This window comes from Geotrypetes seraphini, chromosome 9 (assembly GCF_902459505.1).
Source record: "Geotrypetes seraphini chromosome 9, aGeoSer1.1, whole genome shotgun sequence".
Classification (NCBI taxonomy): Eukaryota; Metazoa; Chordata; class Amphibia; order Gymnophiona; family Dermophiidae; genus Geotrypetes; species Geotrypetes seraphini.
This window is the reverse complement of record NC_047092.1, coordinates 34701933-34725669: the sequence shown is the minus strand read 5'-3', so window position 1 is coordinate 34725669 and position 23737 is coordinate 34701933. Positions and strand designations below refer to the sequence as shown.

Here is a 23737-nt window from a genome sequence, read left to right as displayed (position 1 = left end):
TCATTCACTGTTTACTGATTCTGATTACTTTTCCTTGCTTACATATGATTTTCAATTCCATTTAAAATTCATTACATAAGTCTTTTCAAGACTGGACATAAAAGACAAAAATTTAAGTAAACTTTGAAAGAAATTAAGAATGAATAGGAATTATCATTAATTAACATTCCATATTTCTTTATTTTTCTTGCAAAAAGTCTAAACCTTATATAGAGTAAGCATCTCATTTGACTAATATTCTAATTAGCACTATGTTTTTTTCTTTAGGAGCGACTACCACTATTGCAGATACAACCACAGGTAATATTCAATATTGTTCATTTAAAAAAAGTCTTCTTAATGTAGCCAATTGAGAAAATATGAGGCACCAGTTCATTCTTCATTCGCTGTATACTGATTCTGATTACTTTTCTTAGTCTACATGTGATTTTCAAACCTTTAAAAATTCATTACATAAGTCTTTTCAGGATAGAACATAAAATCCCAAAATATAAGTAAACTTTGAAAAAAATTAAGAATGATTAGGAAATATTACTTAACATTACATTTTGCTTCATTTTTGCTTGTAAGAAGTCTAAACCTTATATCGAGAAAGGATCTTATTTGAATAATATTCTAATTAACATAATGTTTCTTTAGGAGCGACTACCACTCTTCCAGATACAACCACAGGTAATATTAAATATTGTTCTTTAAGAAAAGTCTTCTTAATGTAGCCAATTGAGAAATTCTTCATTCTTCATTCACTAGATACTGATTCTGATTACATTTTACTAGTCTTCATATGATTTTCAATTCCATTTAAAATTCATTATATAAGTCTTATCAGGACAGAACATAAAATCCCAAAATATAAGTAAACTTTGAAAGAAATTAAGAATGATTAGGAAATATTACTTAACATTACATTTTGCTTCATTTTTGCTTGCAAGAAGTCTAAACCTTATATCGAGAAAGCATCTTATTTCAATAATATTCTAATTAACATAATGTTTCTATAGGAGCGACTACCACTCTTCCAGATACAACCACAGGTAATATTAAATATTGTTCATTAAAAAAGTCTTCTTAATGTAGCCAATTAAGAAATTCTTCATTCTTCATTCACTGGATACTGATTCTGATTACTTTTCCTACTCTACTTGTGATTTTCAAATCTGTTAAAAACTCATAACATAAGACTTTTCAATCCCATTTAAAATTCATTACATAAGTCTTTTCAAGACTGGACATAAAATCCAATAATTTAAGTAAACTTTAAAAGAAATTAAGAATGATTAGGAAATATTACTTAACATTACATTTTGCTTCATTTTTGCTTGTAAGAAGTCTAAACCTTATATCGAGAAAGGATCTTATTTGAATAATATTCTAATTAACATAATGTTTCTTTAGGAGCGACTACCACTCTTCCAGATACAACTACAGGTAATATTAAATATTGTTCATTAAAAAAGTCTTCTTAATGTAGCCAATTGAGAAATTCTTCATTCTTCATTCACTAGATACTGATTCGTACCCTACTTTTGATTTTCAAACCTTTAAAAATTCATAACATTGGGACTCATACATCAGCCATTTCTATACTACATTACTAATTCAATAATAACTCTTACAATGTTCCATTGGGCAAATATTGGCCGCAGCTTTATTTCATATTATTTAAACATTAATTTTCAAACTTTTGAAAAACATACCAAACATAACACTTATCGATTTCTGATTTCCTTCCAAGAGCTAATTCGGTATCGACACTAGCTCTCCTATCCAAACTTTCCCTAATCTCTCGGTGACTTACGGTGTCGTCAAGTCACCTCACCTCATGGCGGTGTCGCACACGAGGACATATTTAGTATTCACAATCATAGTACTTCAAATTGTATCTGCCTATCATAAGGCACAGGTCTTAGGCCTACCAACATAGTAGCTGCGACCTCCCTCCCCCCCCCAATTCCCTATCTGCATCCCCATCAGTCACCCTTCGCGCTCTTAATGCACCCAAAGCGGTGGGAGGGAGGGAAACTGAAAACCCTTTCCTCTCCTCCCTAGCTCTTTCCTCCGTGAATTTATCCCTCAAATTTCTTTTCTACTCTCCTCAGCCCCAGCAACACCCTTATTCCTTTCCTCCAATCCCCTGCTCTTATCTTTAACCAATCAAAATTATCTTCCCTGTTGCTAACCCTTCACTCTTCTTTCCAACCCCCATTCCACCTCCCTTTTTTTTTTTTTTTTTAAATACTTTGGCCTTTGATATCGCCCACTGTTATTGGCCACCCAGATTAGCTGTGTGGCCTTTTTAACATTGGGACTCATACATCAGCCATTTCTATACTACATTACTAATTCAATAATAACTCTTACAATGTTCCATTGGGCAAATATTGGCCGCAGCTTTATTTCATATTATTTAAACATTAATTTTCAAACTTTTGAAAAACATACCAAACATAACACTTATCGATTTCTGATTTCCTTCCAAGAGCTAATTCGGTATCGACACTAGCTCTCCTATCCAAACTTTCCCTAATCTCTCGGTGACTTACGGTGTCGTCAAGTCACCTCACCTCATGGCGGTGTCGCACACGAGGACATATTTAGTATTCACAATCATAGTACTTCAAATTGTATCTGCCTATCATAAGGCACAGGTCTTAGGCCAAAAGCAGTGACAGAATTTCTTGTCACTGCTCCCCCCACTACTGCAGCCAACTAGCCCAATACACACGTCTGTAACAAATCCTGAATGGAACTAAGAAAAATATTTACCCCAATTAAAGATAAATGTATGCCATCTGGGCGAAATAAACCCGGACAGTCCACTGAAATGAGGTCATGTTCCAATACCAGACCTCCCATCATAGCTATGAATTTGGACACTTCTACATTTACTCGCCTGCGAAGACGCTCAATAGCTGCAGGCCTTTGTGCACCTTTCCAGCAACGGCGAGGAAGAATGTGGGACCATACCAGGCGCGCTGCAGGGAAGGAGCAGGCAATGGACAATAAATCTTGCTTTATTTGACGAATTAATGCAACCCCTGTGACTGAGCATAAATCATTGCCCCCCAAATGCACTAATATAAGCACTGGAGAGGAGAAACGATGAGCTTGAAGCAAAGTAGGCAACAGCTGCTCCCAGATCATTCCTCGAATTCCCAGCCAACGAATCCGGACGCCGGCCTCAGCCAGGCCCAAATTGTGACCCCAGCAGGATTCTCTGGCATGCTTATGGGCCCAGAAGATGTGAGAGTGTCCACAGAGCCAGACGCATATATCTGGAGACAAAGATAACAGTGGTCGAGGACCTGAAAAATAAACTAACAAACATCAGTATCACCCAACTCAATCATGCCAACTCCCGCACATAACCCTTATATTGATTGGATCGCCACCGTCCTACTCTCTGAATCAACGCAGGAGGTGCACCAGCAGCTGCTGCAGAAGTGGCTGCTCCAATTCGAAAAGAATGTGTTCCAAATTCCCGAGGATCATAGCCTAGGGCAATCACACTCTTCTTTAATAGAGCTGCAAATTGATAACGAGTTAAAGGTAAGGAATTCATATGCTCTAACCAGTAAAGGCCTCCCGAAGGTCGAACACCACTATAGCGGAATGCCAAATGTATCGGGCAAACCGCCAAATTATTCAACCTCCGCAACACAGACCAAGCTCCTCTACCCTCTTGGTCCGTTTTGGACCTACGAAAATGGAGCTTCAAATAAGATTCCTCCAAAATAACGTCCTGAACAAGTAAGCCAGTTTCTCCAACTGCACGCTGTGATGGAGCTACCAACTCTCCAACCCGACATGCTGCAAAGAAAGCCACTACAAAGGCTAGTTGAAACAATAGGGTTTCATACTCAGAGGAGCAAATACTGGACAGCTGACCACATATCAAAACCAAAATTTCATAAGTAATAGGACGGCGTCGCAAATGCGGACGGTACTCAACACCCGACCGCGCATATCCTTTTAAAAGCTGCTTCACTACGAATGTCCCGGTGACATTCGGCCATTTGTATAAACGAGACACAAAAGCTAAACTAGCTATTGTTTGAGACACCATCGCAAAGGACCATCTCTGTCTGGCACAATATCCGATAAATGCCAGAAGTGCCGGTTCCGATATAGGGAAATCACAACCAGAATACTCCTGATCCAAAAAGAACAGTAAACGTTTCCATCCAATCGCGTAAGATTTCCAAGTATTAGGTGCTAACGACCGATGCAAGAGCTGCTGACCGCCCTCTGGAAGATCTCCCATAATTCCTGCCTCATGGGTGTGGGGAAGCCATCCGCTGCAGGAGCTAGAGCTCTGAACCTGGACCACTGTGAACGAGAAAGGGCATCAGCTATTTCATTTAAAACTCCTGGCACATGCTTCGCTGACAAACACACATTCAGATGCAAACATGCTAGCACAACGAGTCTCAGCAGCTCTATCAATTTAGGGCATTTTGCCGATTGTCGATTAAGAGCGGAAACCACCGCTACATTATCTGAAAATATGACTACTTTCTTGTTAGCCAAACGAGCCCCCCAAGTATCCAAAGCTACCCACACTGGAAACAGCTCCAGCAATGCAATATTGGTACACAGACCAGCTGATCTCCACCAATGCGGCCACTGATGAGCACACCAGGCTCCGCCAAAAAACACGCCAAATCCAATCTCACCAGACGCATCTGTAAACAATTGAAGATCAGAACTAGAAACCACCGCAGATTGCCAAATACAGGCGCCATTAAAAGACAACAGAAATGAATGCCACAATCTCAAATCCTGACGTACCTCGCTTGTCAAACGCACTTTATAATAATGTCTCTTCAGTCCTACTGACAACAATGCCAAACGCCTAGAAAATACTCTCCCCATTGGAATAACTCTAGCTGCAAAATTGAAATGGCCCACCAAAGTTTGTATTTCCTTTAACGTCAATTTTCTTTTGGCACAAGCTGATTCAATAGCTGCCACTAACTTTTGCACTTTATGTAAAGGCAAACGGGATTCCATCCGAACTGAGTCTAATTCAATCCCTAAAAATATCAAAGAGGTCACAGGCCCTTCACACTTATCCTGAGCCAACGGGATACCTAAGGCGTTTGCTACCGCATTAAAGGCAGACATCAAATCAGCACATTCCTGGGAATTAGGAGTCCCAACAAACAAGAAATCATCCAAATAATGGACAATGGAACTGCTCCCACTTACTTGTTGGACAACCCAGTGCACAAACGTAGAGAATGCCTCAAAATATTTGCAAGAAATGGAACATCCCATTGGCATACATTTGTCAAAATAATATTGACCTTCAAATTGGAAACCAAGCAAGGGAAAGGCAGTGGGATGTACTGGCAACAAACGAAATGCTGATTCAATGTCTGCCTTAGCCATCATGGACCCTCTACCAAAATTCCGCACCAAAGCGACCGCCTCATCAAACGAGGCATATTGTACACTACAGAGCTGTGGATCAATAAAATCATTAACACTGGCACCTGCTGGGTAAGACAGATTGTGTATCAGCCGAAAAGAACCAGGTTCCTTCTTTGGTATAATACCTAACGGGGACACCACCAAATCTGGAAATGGAGGGACCCTAAATGGCCCTGCAATCCTACCCAAACTGAGCTCTTTCTGTAACTTAGCACAAACAACATCCCTATGCAAAGCTACAGAGTGAGAATTTCGTGAGCGATGCCGCAAGGGCGGCCCCTCAAACGGTATTGGGAAACCTTCAAAAAATCCAACCCTCAAAAGATCAGCATCACGCCTATTTGGATACACATGCAACCACATTTGCAAAATCGTATTATTGATGGGGGAAGGAGCTTTGCCCACCACTCCTGGTGGCAAAAGACCCTGAATTTCCAAAAAACTGCCCGCGACCGGGTTGCATGCCTCCCGGGCAACGAAAGGCTGGGTGGCCTCCCATACACTGACTACAACAGTGTCTGAAGCGACATGTGGAGCGAGTACAGCGCCCTGCATTAAATTGAAAACATGCTGGGGGCGCCAAACCCCCTTTTCCACTAAGTCCCCTTCCTGCTCCCACATCAGCCGAGGGTCCCGCAGGCCCGGGAGCCCATCGAGTACCTGCACCTCCCGATCCCCCCTGTGAATTTCCACTCCCAAACTGACCACCTGCGGAACCAAGGGTCCGAAAGGACACCCCCCTGGAAGGAGTCATCTCCGCTAGCCACAGGTCAACATCCCGTACCCCCCAACAATCCGCTTTATCACGCACTAGACTTTTCCTAAACTGTTCGTCATAATTAAGCCAAAACCATCCCCCATAGGTCCTGTATGCCCTCAAAATGAGATCGGCATAACGCAACAACCCAGGATATAAATCAGGACGAGCCTCACCTAACACACTAGCAAATACATTAAATCCTAATAACCAATTAAATATATTCTTTGCTACCCGACCACCTTTTTTCTTGGCATCCTCTTTACTACTATCCTTATTATAAGTCCCCGAATTTTCCCGTGCCAAAAGAGTGAAGAAATCAATAAACTTGCCCCTCAAAATCTTCCTTTTCCACTTAGGAGAAATATGACAATCTAACGGAGCAATATCACATAATGTATGCCCCTTTCTAGATAAACCAGGGGCACCACCGACACTAGGGCGAAACCCCCCAACAGCCGTCCGGACAGAACTAACCCTCACTTCCTCTTCAGAAGAAGAAGATGAAGAAGACTGCGAGGACCCAGAAGAGTCTGAGGACTCCCATACGGACAAAGGATCTGACCCCACCATATGTCGCTGACGCTTCTCACGATCCATACGCTTTACTACATGGCGCAGGCGCTTCAAAAACTTTTTATCCCTTAAACTTTTTCGCAATGCCTTTTTACCCGTATGCTGTAACCCAATCGAATGTCCCTCCTGTGAGGACACACCCAAATCACCCCCCCGCACCTCTCCTAACGCAGAGAGTAAAGAATGAACCAACTCACCAGATGTCCGCGGTATCGCTGCAACACTGGTACTGGCAACAGCAACTTCTTCACTCGCAGCCTCGACAGTGTCCGGGACCGGAACTGGCTCGACATCACATGTCTGAGATATCTCTGCTGTGTTACCAGGCGCTGCAGTCACCGGAACAGCCTTCCTTGCAGCTTGCCTGGCCGGTCTAGCCCGTCCAGCACCAGCCGACCGCCCTTTAGGCTGCTGCTTACCTGTATTCAATTGAACCCTTTTCCCAACCACAGACTGACCCTGCTTTCCCCCAGTCACTCTCTGCTTACCACTAACACCTGGTTTTTTCACCCCACCCATCCCGCACCTCAATGAATAAAAAACCCACCCGTGGAAAACAAGTTATAATCCTGGTTCCACTCAGTCACAATGTCACTCAAACTAATACAATGAATCACTGCCCTATTCACACGCAACTTGCACACAGACTCATGTGCCCTGAAAAGAAAATTCTGACCAGCACAATATTTTAACAAATATATCCCTCAGACTGCAATGACCTCCCAACCGGACCCGTCTGCAACACAAGCAAACCACACCACTAACACCCGAACCTGCCCGAAACGCTGAGAAAATTACTAAATTACCTGAAAGCCCCTGTCCGGACTCCCCCTTCGGCACGAAACCAAAGCTCCCCCCTTCCGTGTGAGAGACACGCCGCCGACAGGAAACTCCACCCCCGTAATCGGTAACCCGATCCCGCCCTAGGCAGTGCTTGTGGCCCGACGAAAACACGTTGTCCTGCACACAAACAACAGCCGGTGCAGTCGAAAAACGAACAAGGCCAGAAGATGTCACTTACCCCAGCGACACAGAAGGGGAGGGGGAGTATGAAGGAGGAGTGAAACCTCCACACACAACTCGGACTTCGGACTCTGCACGACAAAACGAATCCTTCTTTAATACCACCAACAATCCAGTAAGTTCAAAAACCACTATACCCCAAACTGAAAACCCTTTCCTCTCCTCCCTAGCTCTTTCCTCCGTGAATTTATCCCTCAAATTTCTTTTCTACTCTCCTCAGCCCCAGCAACACCCTTATTCCTTTCCTCCAATCCCCTGCTCTTATCTTTAACCAATCAAAATTATCTTCCCTGTTGCTAACCCTTCACTCTTCTTTCCAACCCCCATTCCACCTCCCTTTTTTTTTTTTTTTTTAAATACTTTGGCCTTTGATATCGCCCACTGTTATTGGCCACCCAGATTAGCTGTGTGGCCTTTTTTATATAAGTCTTATCAGGACAGAACATAAAATCCCAAAATATAAGTAAACTTTGAAAGAAATTAAGAATGATTAGGAAATATTACTTAACATTACATTTTGCTTCATTTTTGCTTGCAAGAAGTCTAAACCTTATATCGAGAAAGCATCTTATTTCAATAATATTCTAATTAACATAATGTTTCTATAGGAGCGACTACCACTCTTCCAGATACAACCACAGGTAATATTAAATATTGTTCATTAAAAAAGTTTTCTTAATGTAGCCAATTAAGAAATTCTTCATTCTTCATTCACTGGATACTGATTTTGATTACTTTTCCTAGTCTACATATGATTTTGAATTACATTACAAATTCATTACATAAGTCTTTTTAGGACAGAACATAAAATCCCAAAATATAAGTAAACTTTGAAAAAAATTAAGAATGATTAGGAAATATTACTTAACTTTACATTTTGCTTCATTTTTGCTTGTAAGAAGTCTAAACCTTATATCGAGAAAGGATCTTATTTGAATAATATTTCTAATTAACATAATGTTTCTTTAGGAGCGACTACCACTCTTCCAGATACAACCACAGGTAATATTAAATATTGTTCATTAAAAAAGTCTTCTTAATGTAGCCAATTGAGAAATTCTTCATTCTTCATTCACTAGATACTGATTCTGATTACTTTTCCTACCCTACTTGTGATTTTCAAACCTTTAAAAACTCTTTATATAAGACTTTTCAAGACATGACATAAAATCCAATAATATAAGTAAACTTTGAAAGAAATTAAGAATGATTAGGAAATATCATTACTTAACATTCCATATTTCTTCATTATTGCTTGCATGAAGTCTAAACCTTATATCGAGAAAGGATCTTATTTGAATAATATTCTAATTAACATAATGTTTCTTTAGGAGCGACTACCACTCTTCCAGATACAACCACAGGTAATATTAAATATTGTTCATTAAAAAAGTCTTCTTAATGTAGCCAATTAAGAAATTCTTCATTCTTCATTCACTGGATACTGATTTTGATTACTTTTCCTACTCTACTTATGATTTTCAAATCTGTTAAAAACTCATAACATAAGACTTTTCAATTCCATTTAAAATTCATTACATAAGTCTTTTCAAGACTGGACATAAAATCCAATAATTTAAGTAAACTTTAAAAGAAATTAAGAATGATTAGGAAATATTACTTAACATTACATTTTGCTTCATTTTTGCTTGTAAGAAGTCTAAACCTTATATCGAGAAAGGATCTTATTTGAATAATATTCTAATTAACATAATGTTTCTTTAGGAGCGACTACCACTCTTCCAGATACAACCACAGGTAATATTAAATATTGTTCATTAAAAAAGTCTTCTTAATGTAGCCAATTGAGAAATTCTTCATTCTTCATTCACTGGATACTGATTTTGATTACTTTTCCTAGTCTACATATGATTTTGAATTACATTACAAATTCATTACATAAGTCTTTTTAGGACAGAACATAAAATCCCAAAATATAAGTAAACTTTGAAAAAAATTAAGAATGATTAGGAAATATTACTTAACATTACATTTTGCTTCATTTTTGCTTGTAAGAAGTCTAAACCTTATATCGAGAATGGATCTTATTTGAATAATATTCTAATTAACATAATGTTTCTTTAGGAGCGACTACCACTCTTCCAGATACAACCACAGGTAATATTAAATATTGTTCATTAAAAAAGTTTTCTTAATGTAGCCAATTAAGAAATTCTTCATTCTTCATTCACTGGATACTGATTTTGATTACTTTTCCTACTCTACTTATGATTTTCAAATCTGTTAAAAACTCATAACATAAGACTTTTCAATTCCATTTAAAATTCATTATATAAGTCTTTTCAAGACTGGACATTAAATCCAATAATTTAAGTAAACTTTGAAAGAAATTAAGAATGATTAGGAAATATTACTTAACATTCTATTTAACTTCATTTTTGCTTGCAAGAAGTCTAAACCTTATATCGAGAAAGGATCTTATTTTAATAATATTCTAATTAACATAATGTTTCTATAGGAGCTACTACCACTCTTCCAGATACAACCACAGGTAATATTAAATATTGTTCATTAAAAATAGTTTTATTAATGTAGCCATTTGAGAAATTCTTCTTCATTCTTCATTCACTAGATACTGATTCTGATTACTTTTCCTACCCTACTTGTGATTTTCAAACCTTTAAAAATTCATTATATAAGTCTTTTCAAGACTGGACAAAAAATCCAATAATATAAGTAAACTTTGAAAGAAATTAAGAATGATAAGGAAATATCATTACTTAACATTCCATATTTCTTCATTTTTGCTTGCAAGAAGTCTAAACCTTATATCGAGAAAGGATCTTATTTGAATAATTTTCTAATTAACATAATGTTTCTTTAGGAGCGACTACCACTCTTCCAGATACTACCACAGGTAATATTAAATATTGTTCTTTAAGAAAAGTCTTATTAATGTAGCCATTTGAGAAATTCTTCTTTATTCTTCATTCACTGTATACTGATTCTAATTACATTTTCCTAGTCTACATATGATTTTCAATTCCATTTAAAATTCATTACATAACTCTTTTCAAGACTGGACATAAAAACCAATAACATAATTAAACTTTTAAAGAAATTAAGAATGATTAGGAAATATTACTTAACATTCCAGTTTGCTTCATTTTTGCTTGTAAGAAGTCTAAACCTTATATCGAGAAAGAATCTTATTTGAATAATATTCTAATTAACATAATGTTTCTATAGGAGCGACTACCACTCTTCCAGATACAACCACAGGTAATATTAAATATTGTTCATTAAAAAAGTCTTCTTAATGTAGCCAATTAAGAAATTCTTCATTCTTCATTCACTGGATACTGATTCTGATTACTTTTCCTACTCTACTTGTGATTTTCAAATCTGTTAAAAACTCATAACATAAGACTTTTCAATCCCATTTAAAATTCATTACATAAGTCTTTTCAAGACTGGACATAAAATCCAATAATTTAAGTAAACTTTAAAAGAAATTAAGAATGATTAGGAAATATTACTTAACATTACATTTTGCTTCATTTTTGCTTGTAAGAAGTCTAAACCTTATATCGAGAAAGGATCTTATTTGAATAATATTCTAATTAACATAATGTTTCTTTAGGAGCGACTACCACTCTTCCAGATACAACTACAGGTAATATTAAATATTGTTCATTAAAAAAGTCTTCTTAATGTAGCCAATTGAGAAATTCTTCATTCTTCATTCACTAGATACTGATTCGTACCCTACTTTTGATTTTCAAACCTTTAAAAATTCATTATATAAGTCTTATCAGGACAGAACATAAAATCCCAAAATATAAGTAAACTTTGAAAGAAATTAAGAATGATTAGGAAATATTACTTAACATTACATTTTGCTTCATTTTTGCTTGCAAGAAGTCTAAACCTTATATCGAGAAAGCATCTTATTTCAATAATATTCTAATTAACATAATGTTTCTATAGGAGCGACTACCACTCTTCCAGATACAACCACAGGTAATATTAAATATTGTTCATTAAAAAAGTTTTCTTAATGTAGCCAATTAAGAAATTCTTCATTCTTCATTCACTGGATACTGATTTTGATTACTTTTCCTAGTCTACATATGATTTTGAATTACATTACAAATTCATTACATAAGTCTTTTTAGGACAGAACATAAAATCCCAAAATATAAGTAAACTTTGAAAAAAATTAAGAATGATTAGGAAATATTACTTAACATTTACATTTTGCTTCATTTTTGCTTGTAAGAAGTCTAAACCTTATATCGAGAATGGATCTTATTTGAATAATATTCTAATTAACATAATGTTTCTTTAGGAGCGACTACCACTCTTCCAGATACAACCACAGGTAATATTAAATATTGTTCATTAAAAAAGTTTTCTTAATGTAGCCAATTAAGAAATTCTTCATTCTTCATTCACTGGATACTGATTTTGATTACTTTTCCTACTCTACTTGTGATTTTCAAATCTGTTAAAAACTCATAACATAAGTCTTTTTAGGACAGAACATAAAATCCCAAAATATAAGTAAACTTTGAAAAAAATTAAGAATGATTAGGAAATATTACTTAACTTTACATTTTGCTTCATTTTTGCTTGTAAGAAGTCTAAACCTTATATCGAGAATGGATCTTATTTGAATAATATTCTAATTAACATAATGTTTCTTTAGGAGCGACTACCACTCTTCCAGATACAACCACAGGTAATATTAAATATTGTTCATTAAAAAAGTTTTCTTAATGTAGCCAATTAAGAAATTCTTCATTCTTCATTCACTGGATACTGATTTTGATTACTTTTCCTACTCTACTTGTGATTTTCAAATCTGTTAAAAACTCATAACATAAGACTTTTCAATTCCATTTAAAATTCATTACATAAGTCTTTTCAAGACAGGACATAAAATCCAATAATATAAGTAAACTTTGAAAGAAATTAAGAATGATTAGGAAATATCATTACTTAACATTCCATATTTCTTCATTATTGCTTGCATGAAGTCTAAACCTTATATCGAGAAATGGATCTTATTTGAATAATATTCTAATTAACATAATGTTTCTTTAGGAGCGACTACCACTCTTCCAGATACAACCACAGGTAATATTAAATATTGTTCATTAAAAAAAGTCTTCTTAATGTAGCCAATTAAGAAATTCTTCATTCTTCATTCACTGGATACTGATTTTGATTACTTTTCCTACTCTACTTGTGATTTTCAAATCTGTTAAAAACTCATAACATAAGACTTTTCAATTCCATTTAAAATTCATTACATAAGTCTTTTCAAGACTGGACATAAAATCCAATAATTTAAGTAAACTTTAAAAGAAATTAAGAATGATTAGGAAATATTACTTAACATTACATTTTGCTTCATTTTTGCTTGTAAGAAGTCTAAACCTTATATCGAGAAAGGATCTTATTTGAATAATATTCTAATTAACATAATGTTTCTTTAGGAGCGACTACCACTCTTCCAGATACAACCACAGGTAATATTAAATATTGTTCATTAAAAAAGTCTTCTTAATGTAGCCAATTGAGAAATTCTTCATTCTTCATTCACTGGATACTGATTTTGATTACTTTTCCTAGTCTACATATGATTTTGAATTACATTACAAATTCATTACATAAGTCTTTTTAGGACAGAACATAAAATCCCAAAATATAAGTAAACTTTGAAAAAAATTAAGAATGATTAGGAAATATTACTTAACATTACATTTTGCTTCATTTTTGCTTGTAAGAAGTCTAAACCTTATATCGAGAATGGATCTTATTTGAATAATATTCTAATTAACATAATGTTTCTTTAGGAGCGACTACCACTCTTCCAGATACAACCACAGGTAATATTAAATATTGTTCATTAAAAAAGTTTTCTTAATGTAGCCAATTAAGAAATTCTTCATTCTTCATTCACTGGATACTGATTTTGATTACTTTTCCTACTCTACTTGTGATTTTCAAATCTGTTAAAAACTCATAACATAAGACTTTTCAATTCCATTTAAAATTCATTACATAAGTCTTTTCAAGACTGGACATTAAATCCAATAATTTAAGTAAACTTTGAAAGAAATTAAGAATGATTAGGAAATATTACTTAACATTCTATTTAACTTCATTTTTGCTTGCAAGAAGTCTAAACCTTATATCGAGAAAGGATTCTTATTTTCAATAATATTCTAATTAACATAATGTTTCTAATAGGAGCTGACTACCACTCTTCCAGATACAACCACAGGTAATATTAAATATTGTTCATTAAAAATAGTTTTATTAATGTAGCCATTTGAGAAATTCTTCTTCATTCTTCATTCACTAGATACTGATTCTGATTACTTTTCCTACCCTACTTGTGATTTTCAAACCTTTAAAAATTCATTATATAAGTCTTTTCAAGACTGGACAAAAAATCCAATAATATAAGTAAACTTTGAAAGAAATTAAGAATGATAAGGAAATATCATTACTTAACATTCCATATTTCTTCATTTTTGCTTGCAAGAAGTCTAAACCTTATATCGAGAAAGGATCTTATTTGAATAATTTTCTAATTAACATAATGTTTCTTTAGGAGCGACTACCACTCTTCCAGATACTACCACAGGTAATATTAAATATTGTTCTTTAAGAAAAGTCTTATTAATGTAGCCATTTGAGAAATTCTTCTTTATTCTTCATTCACTGTATACTGATTCTAATTACATTTTCCTAGTCTACATATGATTTTCAATTCCATTTAAAATTCATTACATAACTCTTTTCAAGACTGGACATAAAAACCAATAACATAATTAAACTTTTAAAGAAATTAAGAATGATTAGGAAATATTACTTAACATTCCAGTTTGCTTCATTTTTGCTTGTAAGAAGTCTAAACCTTATATCGAGAAAGAATCTTATTTGAATAATATTCTAATTAACATAATGTTTCTATAGGAGCGACTACCACTCTTCCAGATACAACCACAGGTAATATTAAATATTGTTCATTAAAAAAGTCTTCTTAATGTAGCCAATTAAGAAATTCTTCATTCTTCATTCACTGGATACTGATTCTGATTACTTTTCCTACTCTACTTGTGATTTTCAAATCTGTTAAAAACTCATAACATAAGACTTTTCAATCCCATTTAAAATTCATTACATAAGTCTTTTCAAGACTGGACATAAAATCCAATAATTTAAGTAAACTTTAAAAGAAATTAAGAATGATTAGGAAATATTACTTAACATTACATTTTGCTTCATTTTTGCTTGTAAGAAGTCTAAACCTTATATCGAGAAAGGATCTTATTTGAATAATATTCTAATTAACATAATGTTTCTTTAGGAGCGACTACCACTCTTCCAGATACAACTACAGGTAATATTAAATATTGTTCATTAAAAAAGTCTTCTTAATGTAGCCAATTGAGAAATTCTTCATTCTTCATTCACTAGATACTGATTCGTACCCTACTTTTGATTTTCAAACCTTTAAAAATTCATTATATAAGTCTTATCAGGACAGAACATAAAATCCCAAAATATAAGTAAACTTTGAAAGAAATTAAGAATGATTAGGAAATATTACTTAACATTACATTTTGCTTCATTTTTGCTTGCAAGAAGTCTAAACCTTATATCGAGAAAGCATCTTATTTCAATAATATTCTAATTAACATAATGTTTCTATAGGAGCGACTACCACTCTTCCAGATACAACCACAGGTAATATTAAATATTGTTCATTAAAAAAGTTTTCTTAATGTAGCCAATTAAGAAATTCTTCATTCTTCATTCACTGGATACTGATTTTGATTACTTTTCCTAGTCTACATATGATTTTGAATTACATTACAAATTCATTACATAAGTCTTTTTAGGACAGAACATAAAATCCCAAAATATAAGTAAACTTTGAAAAAAATTAAGAATGATTAGGAAATATTACTTAACTTTACATTTTGCTTCATTTTTGCTTGTAAGAAGTCTAAACCTTATATCGAGAATGGATCTTATTTGAATAATATTCTAATTAACATAATGTTTCTTTAGGAGCGACTACCACTCTTCCAGATACAACCACAGGTAATATTAAATATTGTTCATTAAAAAAGTTTTCTTAATGTAGCCAATTAAGAAATTCTTCATTCTTCATTCACTGGATACTGATTTTGATTACTTTTCCTACTCTACTTGTGATTTTCAAATCTGTTAAAAACTCATAACATAAGACTTTTCAATTCCATTTAAAATTCATTACATAAGTCTTTTCAAGACTGGACATAAAATCCAATAATTTAAGTAAACTTTAAAAGAAATTAAGAATGATTAGGAAATATTACTTAACATTACATTTTGCTTCATTTTTGCTTGTAAGAAGTCTAAACCTTATATCGAGAAAGGATCTTATTTGAATAATATTCTAATTAACATAATGTTTCTTTAGGAGCGACTACCACTCTTCCAGATACAACCACAGGTAATATTAAATATTGTTCATTAAAAAAGTCTTCTTAATGTAGCCAATTGAGAAATTCTTCATTCTTCATTCACTGGATACTGATTTTGATTACTTTTCCTAGTCTACATATGATTTTGAATTACATTACAAATTCATTACATAAGTCTTTTTAGGACAGAACATAAAATCCCAAAATATAAGTAAACTTTGAAAAAAATTAAGAATGATTAGGAAATATTACTTAACATTACATTTTGCTTCATTTTTGCTTGTAAGAAGTCTAAACCTTATATCGAGAATGGATCTTATTTGAATAATATTCTAATTAACATAATGTTTCTTTAGGAGCGACTACCACTCTTCCAGATACAACCACAGGTAATATTAAATATTGTTCATTAAAAAAGTTTTCTTAATGTAGCCAATTAAGAAATTCTTCATTCTTCATTCACTGGATACTGATTTTGATTACTTTTCCTACTCTACTTATGATTTTCAAATCTGTTAAAAACTCATAACATAAGACTTTTCAATTCCATTTAAAATTCATTACATAAGTCTTTTCAAGACTGGACATAAAATCCAATAATTTAAGTAAACTTTAAAAGAAATTAAGAATGATTAGGAAATATTACTTAACATTATATTTTGCTTCATTTTTGCTTGTAAGAAGTCTAAACCTTATATCGAGAAAGGATCTTATTTGAATAATATTCTAATTAACATAATGTTTCTTTAGGAGCGACTACCACTCTTCCAGATACAACCACAGGTAATATTAAATATTGTTCATTAAAAAAAGTCTTCTTAATGTAGCCAATTGAGAAATTCTTCATTCTTCATTCACTAGATACTGATTCTGATTACTTTTCCTACCCTACTTGTGATTTTCAAACCTTTAAAAATTCATTATATAAGTCTTTTCAAGACTGGACAAAAAATCCAATAATATAAGTAAACTTTGAAAGAAATTAAGAATGATTAGGAAATATCATTACTTAACATTCCATATTTCTTCATTATTGCTTGCATGAAGTCTAAACCTTATATCGAGAAAGGATCTTATTTGAATAATTTTCTAATTAACATAATATTTCTTTAGGAGTGACTACCACTCTTCCAGATACTACCACAGGTAATATTAAATATTGTTCTTTAAAAAAAGTCTTATTAATGTAGCCATTTGAGAAATTCTTCTTTATTCTTCATTCACTGGATACTGATTCTGATTACTTTTCCTAATCTACTTGTGATTTTCAAATCCGTTAAAAACTCTTTATATAAGACTTTTCAAGACATGACATAAAATCCAATAATATAAGTAAACTTTGAAAGAAATTAAGAATGATTAGGAAATATCATTACTTAACATTCCATATTTCTTCATTATTGCTTGCATGAAGTCTAAACCTTATATCGAGAAAGGATCTTATTTGAATAATATTCTAATTAACATAATGTTTCTTTAGGAGCGACTACCACTCTTCCAGATACAACCACAGGTAATATTAAATATTGTTCATTAAAAAAAGTCTTCTTAATGTAGCCAATTAAGAAATTCTTCATTCTTCATTCACTGGATACTGATTTTGATTACTTTTCCTACTCTACTTGTGATTTTCAAATCTGTTAAAAACTCATAACATAAGACTTTTCAATTCCATTTAAAATTCATTACATAAGTCTTTTCAAGACTGGACATAAAATCCAATAATTTAAGTAAACTTTAAAAGAAATTAAGAATGATTAGGAAATATTACTTAACATTACATTTTGCTTCATTTTTGCTTGTAAGAAGTCTAAACCTTATATCGAGAAAGGATCTTATTTGAATAATATTCTAATTAACATAATGTTTCTTTAGGAGCGACTACCACTCTTCCAGATACAACCACAGGTAATATTAAATATTGTTCATTAAAAAAGTCTTCTTAATGTAGCCAATTAAGAAATTCTTCATTCTTCATTCACTGGATACTGATTTTGATTACTTTTCCTACTCTACTTGTGATTTTCAAATCTGTTAAAAACTCATAACATAAGACTTTTCAATTCCATTTAAAATTCATTACATAAGTCTTTTCAAGACTGGACATAAAATCCAATAATTTAAGTAAACTTTAAAAGAAATTAAGAATGATTAGGAAATATTACTTAACATTACATTTTGCTTCATTTTTGCTTGTAAGAAGTCTAAACCTTATATCGAGAAAGGATCTTATTTGAATAATATTCTAATTAACATAATGTTTCTTTAGGAGCGACTACCACTCTTCCAGATACAACCACAGGTAATATTAAATATTGTTCATTAAAAAAAGTCTTCTTAATGTAGCCAATTGAGAAATTCTTCATTCTTCATTCACTAGATACTGATTCTGATTACTTTTCCTACCCTACTTGTGATTTTCAAACCTTTAAAAATTCATTATATAAGTCTTTTCAAGACTGGACAAAAAATCCAATAATATAAGTAAACTTTGAAAGAAATTAAGAATGATTAGGAAATATCATTACTTAACATTCCATATTTCTTCATTATTGCTTGCATGAAGTCTAAACCTTATATCGAGAAAGGATCTTATTTGAATAATTTTCTAATTAACATAATATTTCTTTAGGAGAGACTACCACTCTTCCAGATACTACCACAGGTAATATTAAATATTGTTCTTTAAAAAAAGTCTTATTAATGTAGCCATTTGAGAAATTCTTCTTTATTCTTCATTCACTGGATACTGATTCTGATTACTTTTCCTAATCTACTTGTGATTTTCAAATCCGTTAAAAACTCTTTATATAAGACTTTTCAAGACATGACATAAAATCCAATAATATAAGTAAACTTTGAAAGAAATTAAGAATGATTAGGAAATATCATTACTTAACATTCCATATTTCTTCATTATTGCTTGCATGAAGTCTAAACCTTATATCGAGAAAGGATCTTATTTGAATAATATTCTAATTAACATAATGTTTCTTTAGGAGCGACTACCACTCTTCCAGATACAACCACAGGTAATATTAAATATTGTTCATTAAAAAAAGTCTTCTTAATGTAGCCAATTAAGAAATTCTTCATTCTTCATTCACTGGATACTGATTTTGATTACTTTTCCTACTCTACTTGTGATTTTCAAATCTGTTAAAAACTCATAACATAAGACTTTTCAATTCCATTTAAAATTCATTACATAAGTCTTTTCAAGACTGGACATAAAATCCAATAATTTAAGTAAACTTTAAAAGAAATTAAGAATGATTAGGAAATATTACTTAACATTACATTTTGCTTCATTTTTGCTTGTAAGAAGTCTAAACCTTATATCGAGAAAGGATCTTATTTGAATAATATTCTAATTAACATAATGTTTCTTTAGGAGCGACTACCACTCTTCCAGATACAACCACAGGTAATATTAAATATTGTTCATTAAAAAAGTCTTCTTAATGTAGCCAATTGAGAAATTCTTCATTCTTCATTCACTGGATACTGATTTTGATTACTTTTCCTAGTCTACATATGATTTTGAATTACATTACAAATTCATTACATAAGTCTTTTTAGGACAGAACATAAAATCCCAAAATATAAGTAAACTTTGAAAAAAATTAAGAATGATTAGGAAATATTACTTAACATTACATTTTGCTTCATTTTTGCTTGTAAGAAGTCTAAACCTTATATCGAGAATGGATCTTATTTGAATAATATTCTAATTAACATAATGTTTCTTTAGGAGCGACTACCACTCTTCCAGATACAACCACAGGTAATATTAAATATTGTTCATTAAAAAAGTCTTCTTAATGTAGCCAATTAAGAAATTCTTCATTCTTCATTCACTGGATACTGATTTTGATTACTTTTCCTACTCTACTTGTGATTTTCAAATCTGTTAAAAACTCATAACATAAGACTTTTCAATTCCATTTAAAATTCATTACATAAGTCTTTTCAAGACTGGACATTAAATCCAATAATTTAAGTAAACTTTGAAAGAAATTAAGAATGATTAGGAAATATTACTTAACATTCTATTTAACTTCATTTTTGCTTGCAAGAAGTCTAAACCTTATATCGAGAAAGGTTCTTATTTCAATAATATTCTAATTAACATAATGTTTCAATAGGAGTGACTACCACTCTTCCAGATACAACCACAGGTAATATTAAATATTGTTCATTAAAAAAGTCTTCTTAATGTAGCCATTTGAGAAATTCTTCTTCATTCTTCATTCACTGTACATTGATTCTGATTACATTTTCCTAGTCTTCATATGATTTTCAATTCCATTAAAAATTCATTACATAACTCTTTTCAAGTCTGGACATAAAATCCAATAACATAAGTAAACTTTGAAAGAAATTAAGAATGATTAGAAAATATTACTTAACATTCCAGTTTGCTTCATTTTTGCTTACAAGAAGTCTAAACCTTATATCGAGAAAGGATCTTATTTTAATAATATTCTAATTAACATAATGTTTCTATAGGAGCTACTACCACTCTTCCAGATACAACCACAGGTAATATTAAATATTGTTCATTAAAAATAGTTTTATTAATGTAGCCATTTGAGAAATTCTTCTTCATTCTTCATTCACTAGATACTGATTCTGATTACTTTTCCTACCCTACTTGTGATTTTCAAACCTTTAAAAATTCATTATATAAGTCTTATCAGGACAGAATATAAAATCCCATAATTTAAGTAAATTTTGAAAGAAATTAAGAATGAATAGGAAATATCGATTACTTAACATTCCATATTTCTTCATTTTTGCTTGCAAGAGGTCTAAACCTTATATCGAGAAAGGATCTTATTTGAATAATTTTCTAATTAACATAATGTTTCTTTAGGAGCGACTACCACTCTTCCAGATACAACTACAGGTAATATTAAATATTGTTCATTAAAAAAAAGTCTTCTTAATGTAGCCATTTGAGAAATTCTTCTTCCTTCACTGAATACTGATTCTGATAACTTTTCCTACTCTACTTGTGATTTTCAAATCCGTTAAAATCTCATTACATAAGACTTTACAAGACAGGACATAAAATCCAATAATATAAGTAAACTTTGAAAGAAATTAAGAATGATTAGGAAATATTACTTAACATTCCAGTTTGCTTCTTTTTTGCTTGCAAGAAGTCTAAACCTTATATCGAGAAAGGATCTTATTTGAATAATATCTAATTAACATAATGTTTCTATAGGAGCTACTACCAGTCTTCCAGATACAACCACAGGTAATATTAAATATTGTTCATTTTAAAAAGTCTTATTAATGTACCTATTTGAGAAATTCTTCTTCATTCTTCACTGTATACTGATTATGATTACTTTTCCTAGTCTACATATGATTTTCAATTCCATTTAAAATTCATTACATAAGTCTTTTCGAGACTGGACAAAAAATCCAATAATATAAGTAAACTTTGAAAGAAATTAAGAATGATTAGGAAATATTACTTAACATTACATTTTGCTTCATTTTTGATTGCAAGAAGTCTAAACCTTATATCGAGAAAGGATCTTATTTGAATAATATTCTAATTAACATAATGTTTCTTTAGGAGCGACTACCACTCTTCCAGATACAACCACAGGTAATATTAAATATTGTTCATTAAAAAAAAGTCTTATTAATGTAGCCATTAGAGAAATTCTTCATTCTTCACTGGATTCTGATTCTGATTACTTTTCCTACCATACTTGTGATTTTCAAACCTTTAAAAATTCATTATATAAGTCTTATCAGGACAGAATATAAAATCCCAAAATATAAGTAAACTTTGAAAGAAATTAAGAATGATTAGGAAATATTACTTAACATTACATTTTGCTTCATTTTTGCTTGCAAGAAGTCTAAACCTTATATCGAGAAAGGATCTTATTTGCAATAATATTCTAATTAACATAATGTTTCTATAGGAGCGACTACCACTCTTCCAGATATAACCACAGTTAATATTAAATATTGTTCATTTAAAAAGTCTTCTTAATTTAGCTCTTTGAGAAATTCTTCATTCTTCATTCATTGGATACTGATTCTGATAACTTTTCCTACTCTACTTGTGATTTTCAAATCCGTTAAAATCTCATTACATAAGACTTTACAAGACAGGACATAAAATCCAATAATATAAGTAAACTTTGAAAGAAATTAAGAATGATTAGGAAATATAATTACTTAACATTCCATATTTCTTCATTTTTGCTTGCAAGAAGTCTAAACTGTATATTGAGGAAGGATCTCATTTGACTAATATTTTAATTAGTACTATGTTGTTTCTTTAGGAGGGAGTACAACTCTTACAGATACAACCACAGGTAATATTCAATATTGTTCATTTAAAAAAGTCTTCTTAATGTAGCTAATAGAGAAATTCTTCTTCTTTCTTCATTCATTAGATACTGACTCTGATTAATTTTCCTAGTCTCTCATGTGATTTTCAAAACCATTAAAAATTCATTACATAAGTCTTTTCAAGACAGGACATAAAATCCAATAATATAAGTAAACTTTGAAAGAAATTAAGAATGATTAGGAAATATCATTACTTAACATTCCATATTATTTCATTTTTGCTTGCAAGAAGTCTAAACCTTATATCGAGAAAGGATCTCATTTGACTAATATTCTAATTAGCACTATGTTGTTTCTTTAGGAGGGAGTACCACTCTTACAGATACAACCACAGGTAATATTCAATATTGTTCATTTAAAAAAGTCTTCTTAATGTAGCTAATAGAGAAATTCTTCTTCATTCTTCATTCACTGGATATTGATTCTGATTACTTTTCCTAGTCTACATGTGATTTTCAAAACCATTAAAAATTCATTACATAAGTCTTTTCAAGACAGGACATAAAATCCAATAATATAAGTAAACTTTGAAAGAAATTAAGAATGATTAGGAAATATCATTACTTAACATTCCATATTATTTCATTTTTGCTTGCAAGAAGTCTAAACCTTATATCGAGAAAGGATCTCATTTGACTAATATTCTAATTAGCACTATGTTGTTTCTTTAGGAGGGAGTACCACTCTTACAGATACAACCACAGGTAATATTCAATATTGTTCATTTAAAAAAAGTCTTCTTAATGTAGCTCAATGAGAAATTCTTCATTCTTCATTCATTGGATACTGATTCTGATTACTTTTTCTAGTCTACATGTGATTTTCAAAACCATTAAAAATTCATTACATAAGTGTTTTCAAGACAGGACATAAAATCCAATAATATAAGTAAACTTTGAAAGAGATTAAGAATGCTTAGGAAATATCATTACTTAACATTCCATATTTCTTTATTTTTGTTGTAAGAAGTCTAAACAGTATATCGATAAAGGATCTCATTTGACTAATATTCTAATTAGCACTATGTTGTTTCTTTAGGAGGGAGTACCACTCTTACAGATACAACCACAGGTAATATTCAATATTGTTCATTTAAAAAAAG

The 23737-nt window shown here is 32.1% G+C and overlaps 2 protein-coding genes across 2 annotated transcripts in view; both read left to right on the top strand.

Annotated features, from left to right (window-relative positions):
- LOC117366893 (mucin-2-like) overlaps positions 1 to 13688 on the top strand; it is a 79636-nt gene extending 65948 nt beyond the window's left edge. The window contains exons 65-83 of the mRNA XM_033958870.1: positions 268 to 300; positions 640 to 672; positions 1002 to 1034; positions 1396 to 1428; positions 8401 to 8433; positions 8762 to 8794; positions 9124 to 9156; positions 9518 to 9550; positions 9878 to 9910; positions 10272 to 10304; positions 10638 to 10670; positions 11003 to 11035; positions 11397 to 11429; positions 11744 to 11776; positions 12105 to 12137; positions 12465 to 12497; positions 12863 to 12895; positions 13258 to 13290; positions 13618 to 13688. Of these exons, the coding sequence (XP_033814761.1) occupies positions 268 to 300; positions 640 to 672; positions 1002 to 1034; positions 1396 to 1428; positions 8401 to 8433; positions 8762 to 8794; positions 9124 to 9156; positions 9518 to 9550; positions 9878 to 9910; positions 10272 to 10304; positions 10638 to 10670; positions 11003 to 11035; positions 11397 to 11429; positions 11744 to 11776; positions 12105 to 12137; positions 12465 to 12497; positions 12863 to 12895; positions 13258 to 13290; positions 13618 to 13688 (665 nt within the window). The remainder of the gene's footprint in view (positions 1 to 267; positions 301 to 639; positions 673 to 1001; positions 1035 to 1395; positions 1429 to 8400; positions 8434 to 8761; positions 8795 to 9123; positions 9157 to 9517; positions 9551 to 9877; positions 9911 to 10271; positions 10305 to 10637; positions 10671 to 11002; positions 11036 to 11396; positions 11430 to 11743; positions 11777 to 12104; positions 12138 to 12464; positions 12498 to 12862; positions 12896 to 13257; positions 13291 to 13617) is intronic.
- A 201-nt stretch (positions 13689 to 13889) lies between these two features.
- Positions 13890 to 23737, top strand: part of LOC117366892 (mucin-19-like) — a 200096-nt gene continuing 190248 nt past the window's right edge. Inside the window, exons 1-27 of the mRNA XM_033958868.1 lie at positions 13890 to 13937; positions 14015 to 14048; positions 14382 to 14414; positions 14747 to 14779; positions 15141 to 15173; positions 15488 to 15520; positions 15848 to 15880; positions 16242 to 16274; positions 16602 to 16634; positions 16996 to 17028; positions 17359 to 17391; positions 17726 to 17758; positions 18121 to 18153; positions 18515 to 18547; positions 18878 to 18910; positions 19245 to 19277; positions 19640 to 19672; positions 20000 to 20032; positions 20394 to 20426; positions 20758 to 20790; positions 21125 to 21157; positions 21482 to 21514; positions 21842 to 21874; positions 22566 to 22598; positions 22937 to 22969; positions 23307 to 23339; positions 23674 to 23706. Coding sequence (XP_033814759.1) covers positions 13890 to 13937; positions 14015 to 14048; positions 14382 to 14414; positions 14747 to 14779; positions 15141 to 15173; positions 15488 to 15520; positions 15848 to 15880; positions 16242 to 16274; positions 16602 to 16634; positions 16996 to 17028; positions 17359 to 17391; positions 17726 to 17758; positions 18121 to 18153; positions 18515 to 18547; positions 18878 to 18910; positions 19245 to 19277; positions 19640 to 19672; positions 20000 to 20032; positions 20394 to 20426; positions 20758 to 20790; positions 21125 to 21157; positions 21482 to 21514; positions 21842 to 21874; positions 22566 to 22598; positions 22937 to 22969; positions 23307 to 23339; positions 23674 to 23706 — 907 coding nt within the window. The remainder of the gene's footprint in view (positions 13938 to 14014; positions 14049 to 14381; positions 14415 to 14746; positions 14780 to 15140; positions 15174 to 15487; positions 15521 to 15847; positions 15881 to 16241; positions 16275 to 16601; positions 16635 to 16995; positions 17029 to 17358; positions 17392 to 17725; positions 17759 to 18120; positions 18154 to 18514; positions 18548 to 18877; positions 18911 to 19244; positions 19278 to 19639; positions 19673 to 19999; positions 20033 to 20393; positions 20427 to 20757; positions 20791 to 21124; positions 21158 to 21481; positions 21515 to 21841; positions 21875 to 22565; positions 22599 to 22936; positions 22970 to 23306; positions 23340 to 23673; positions 23707 to 23737) is intronic.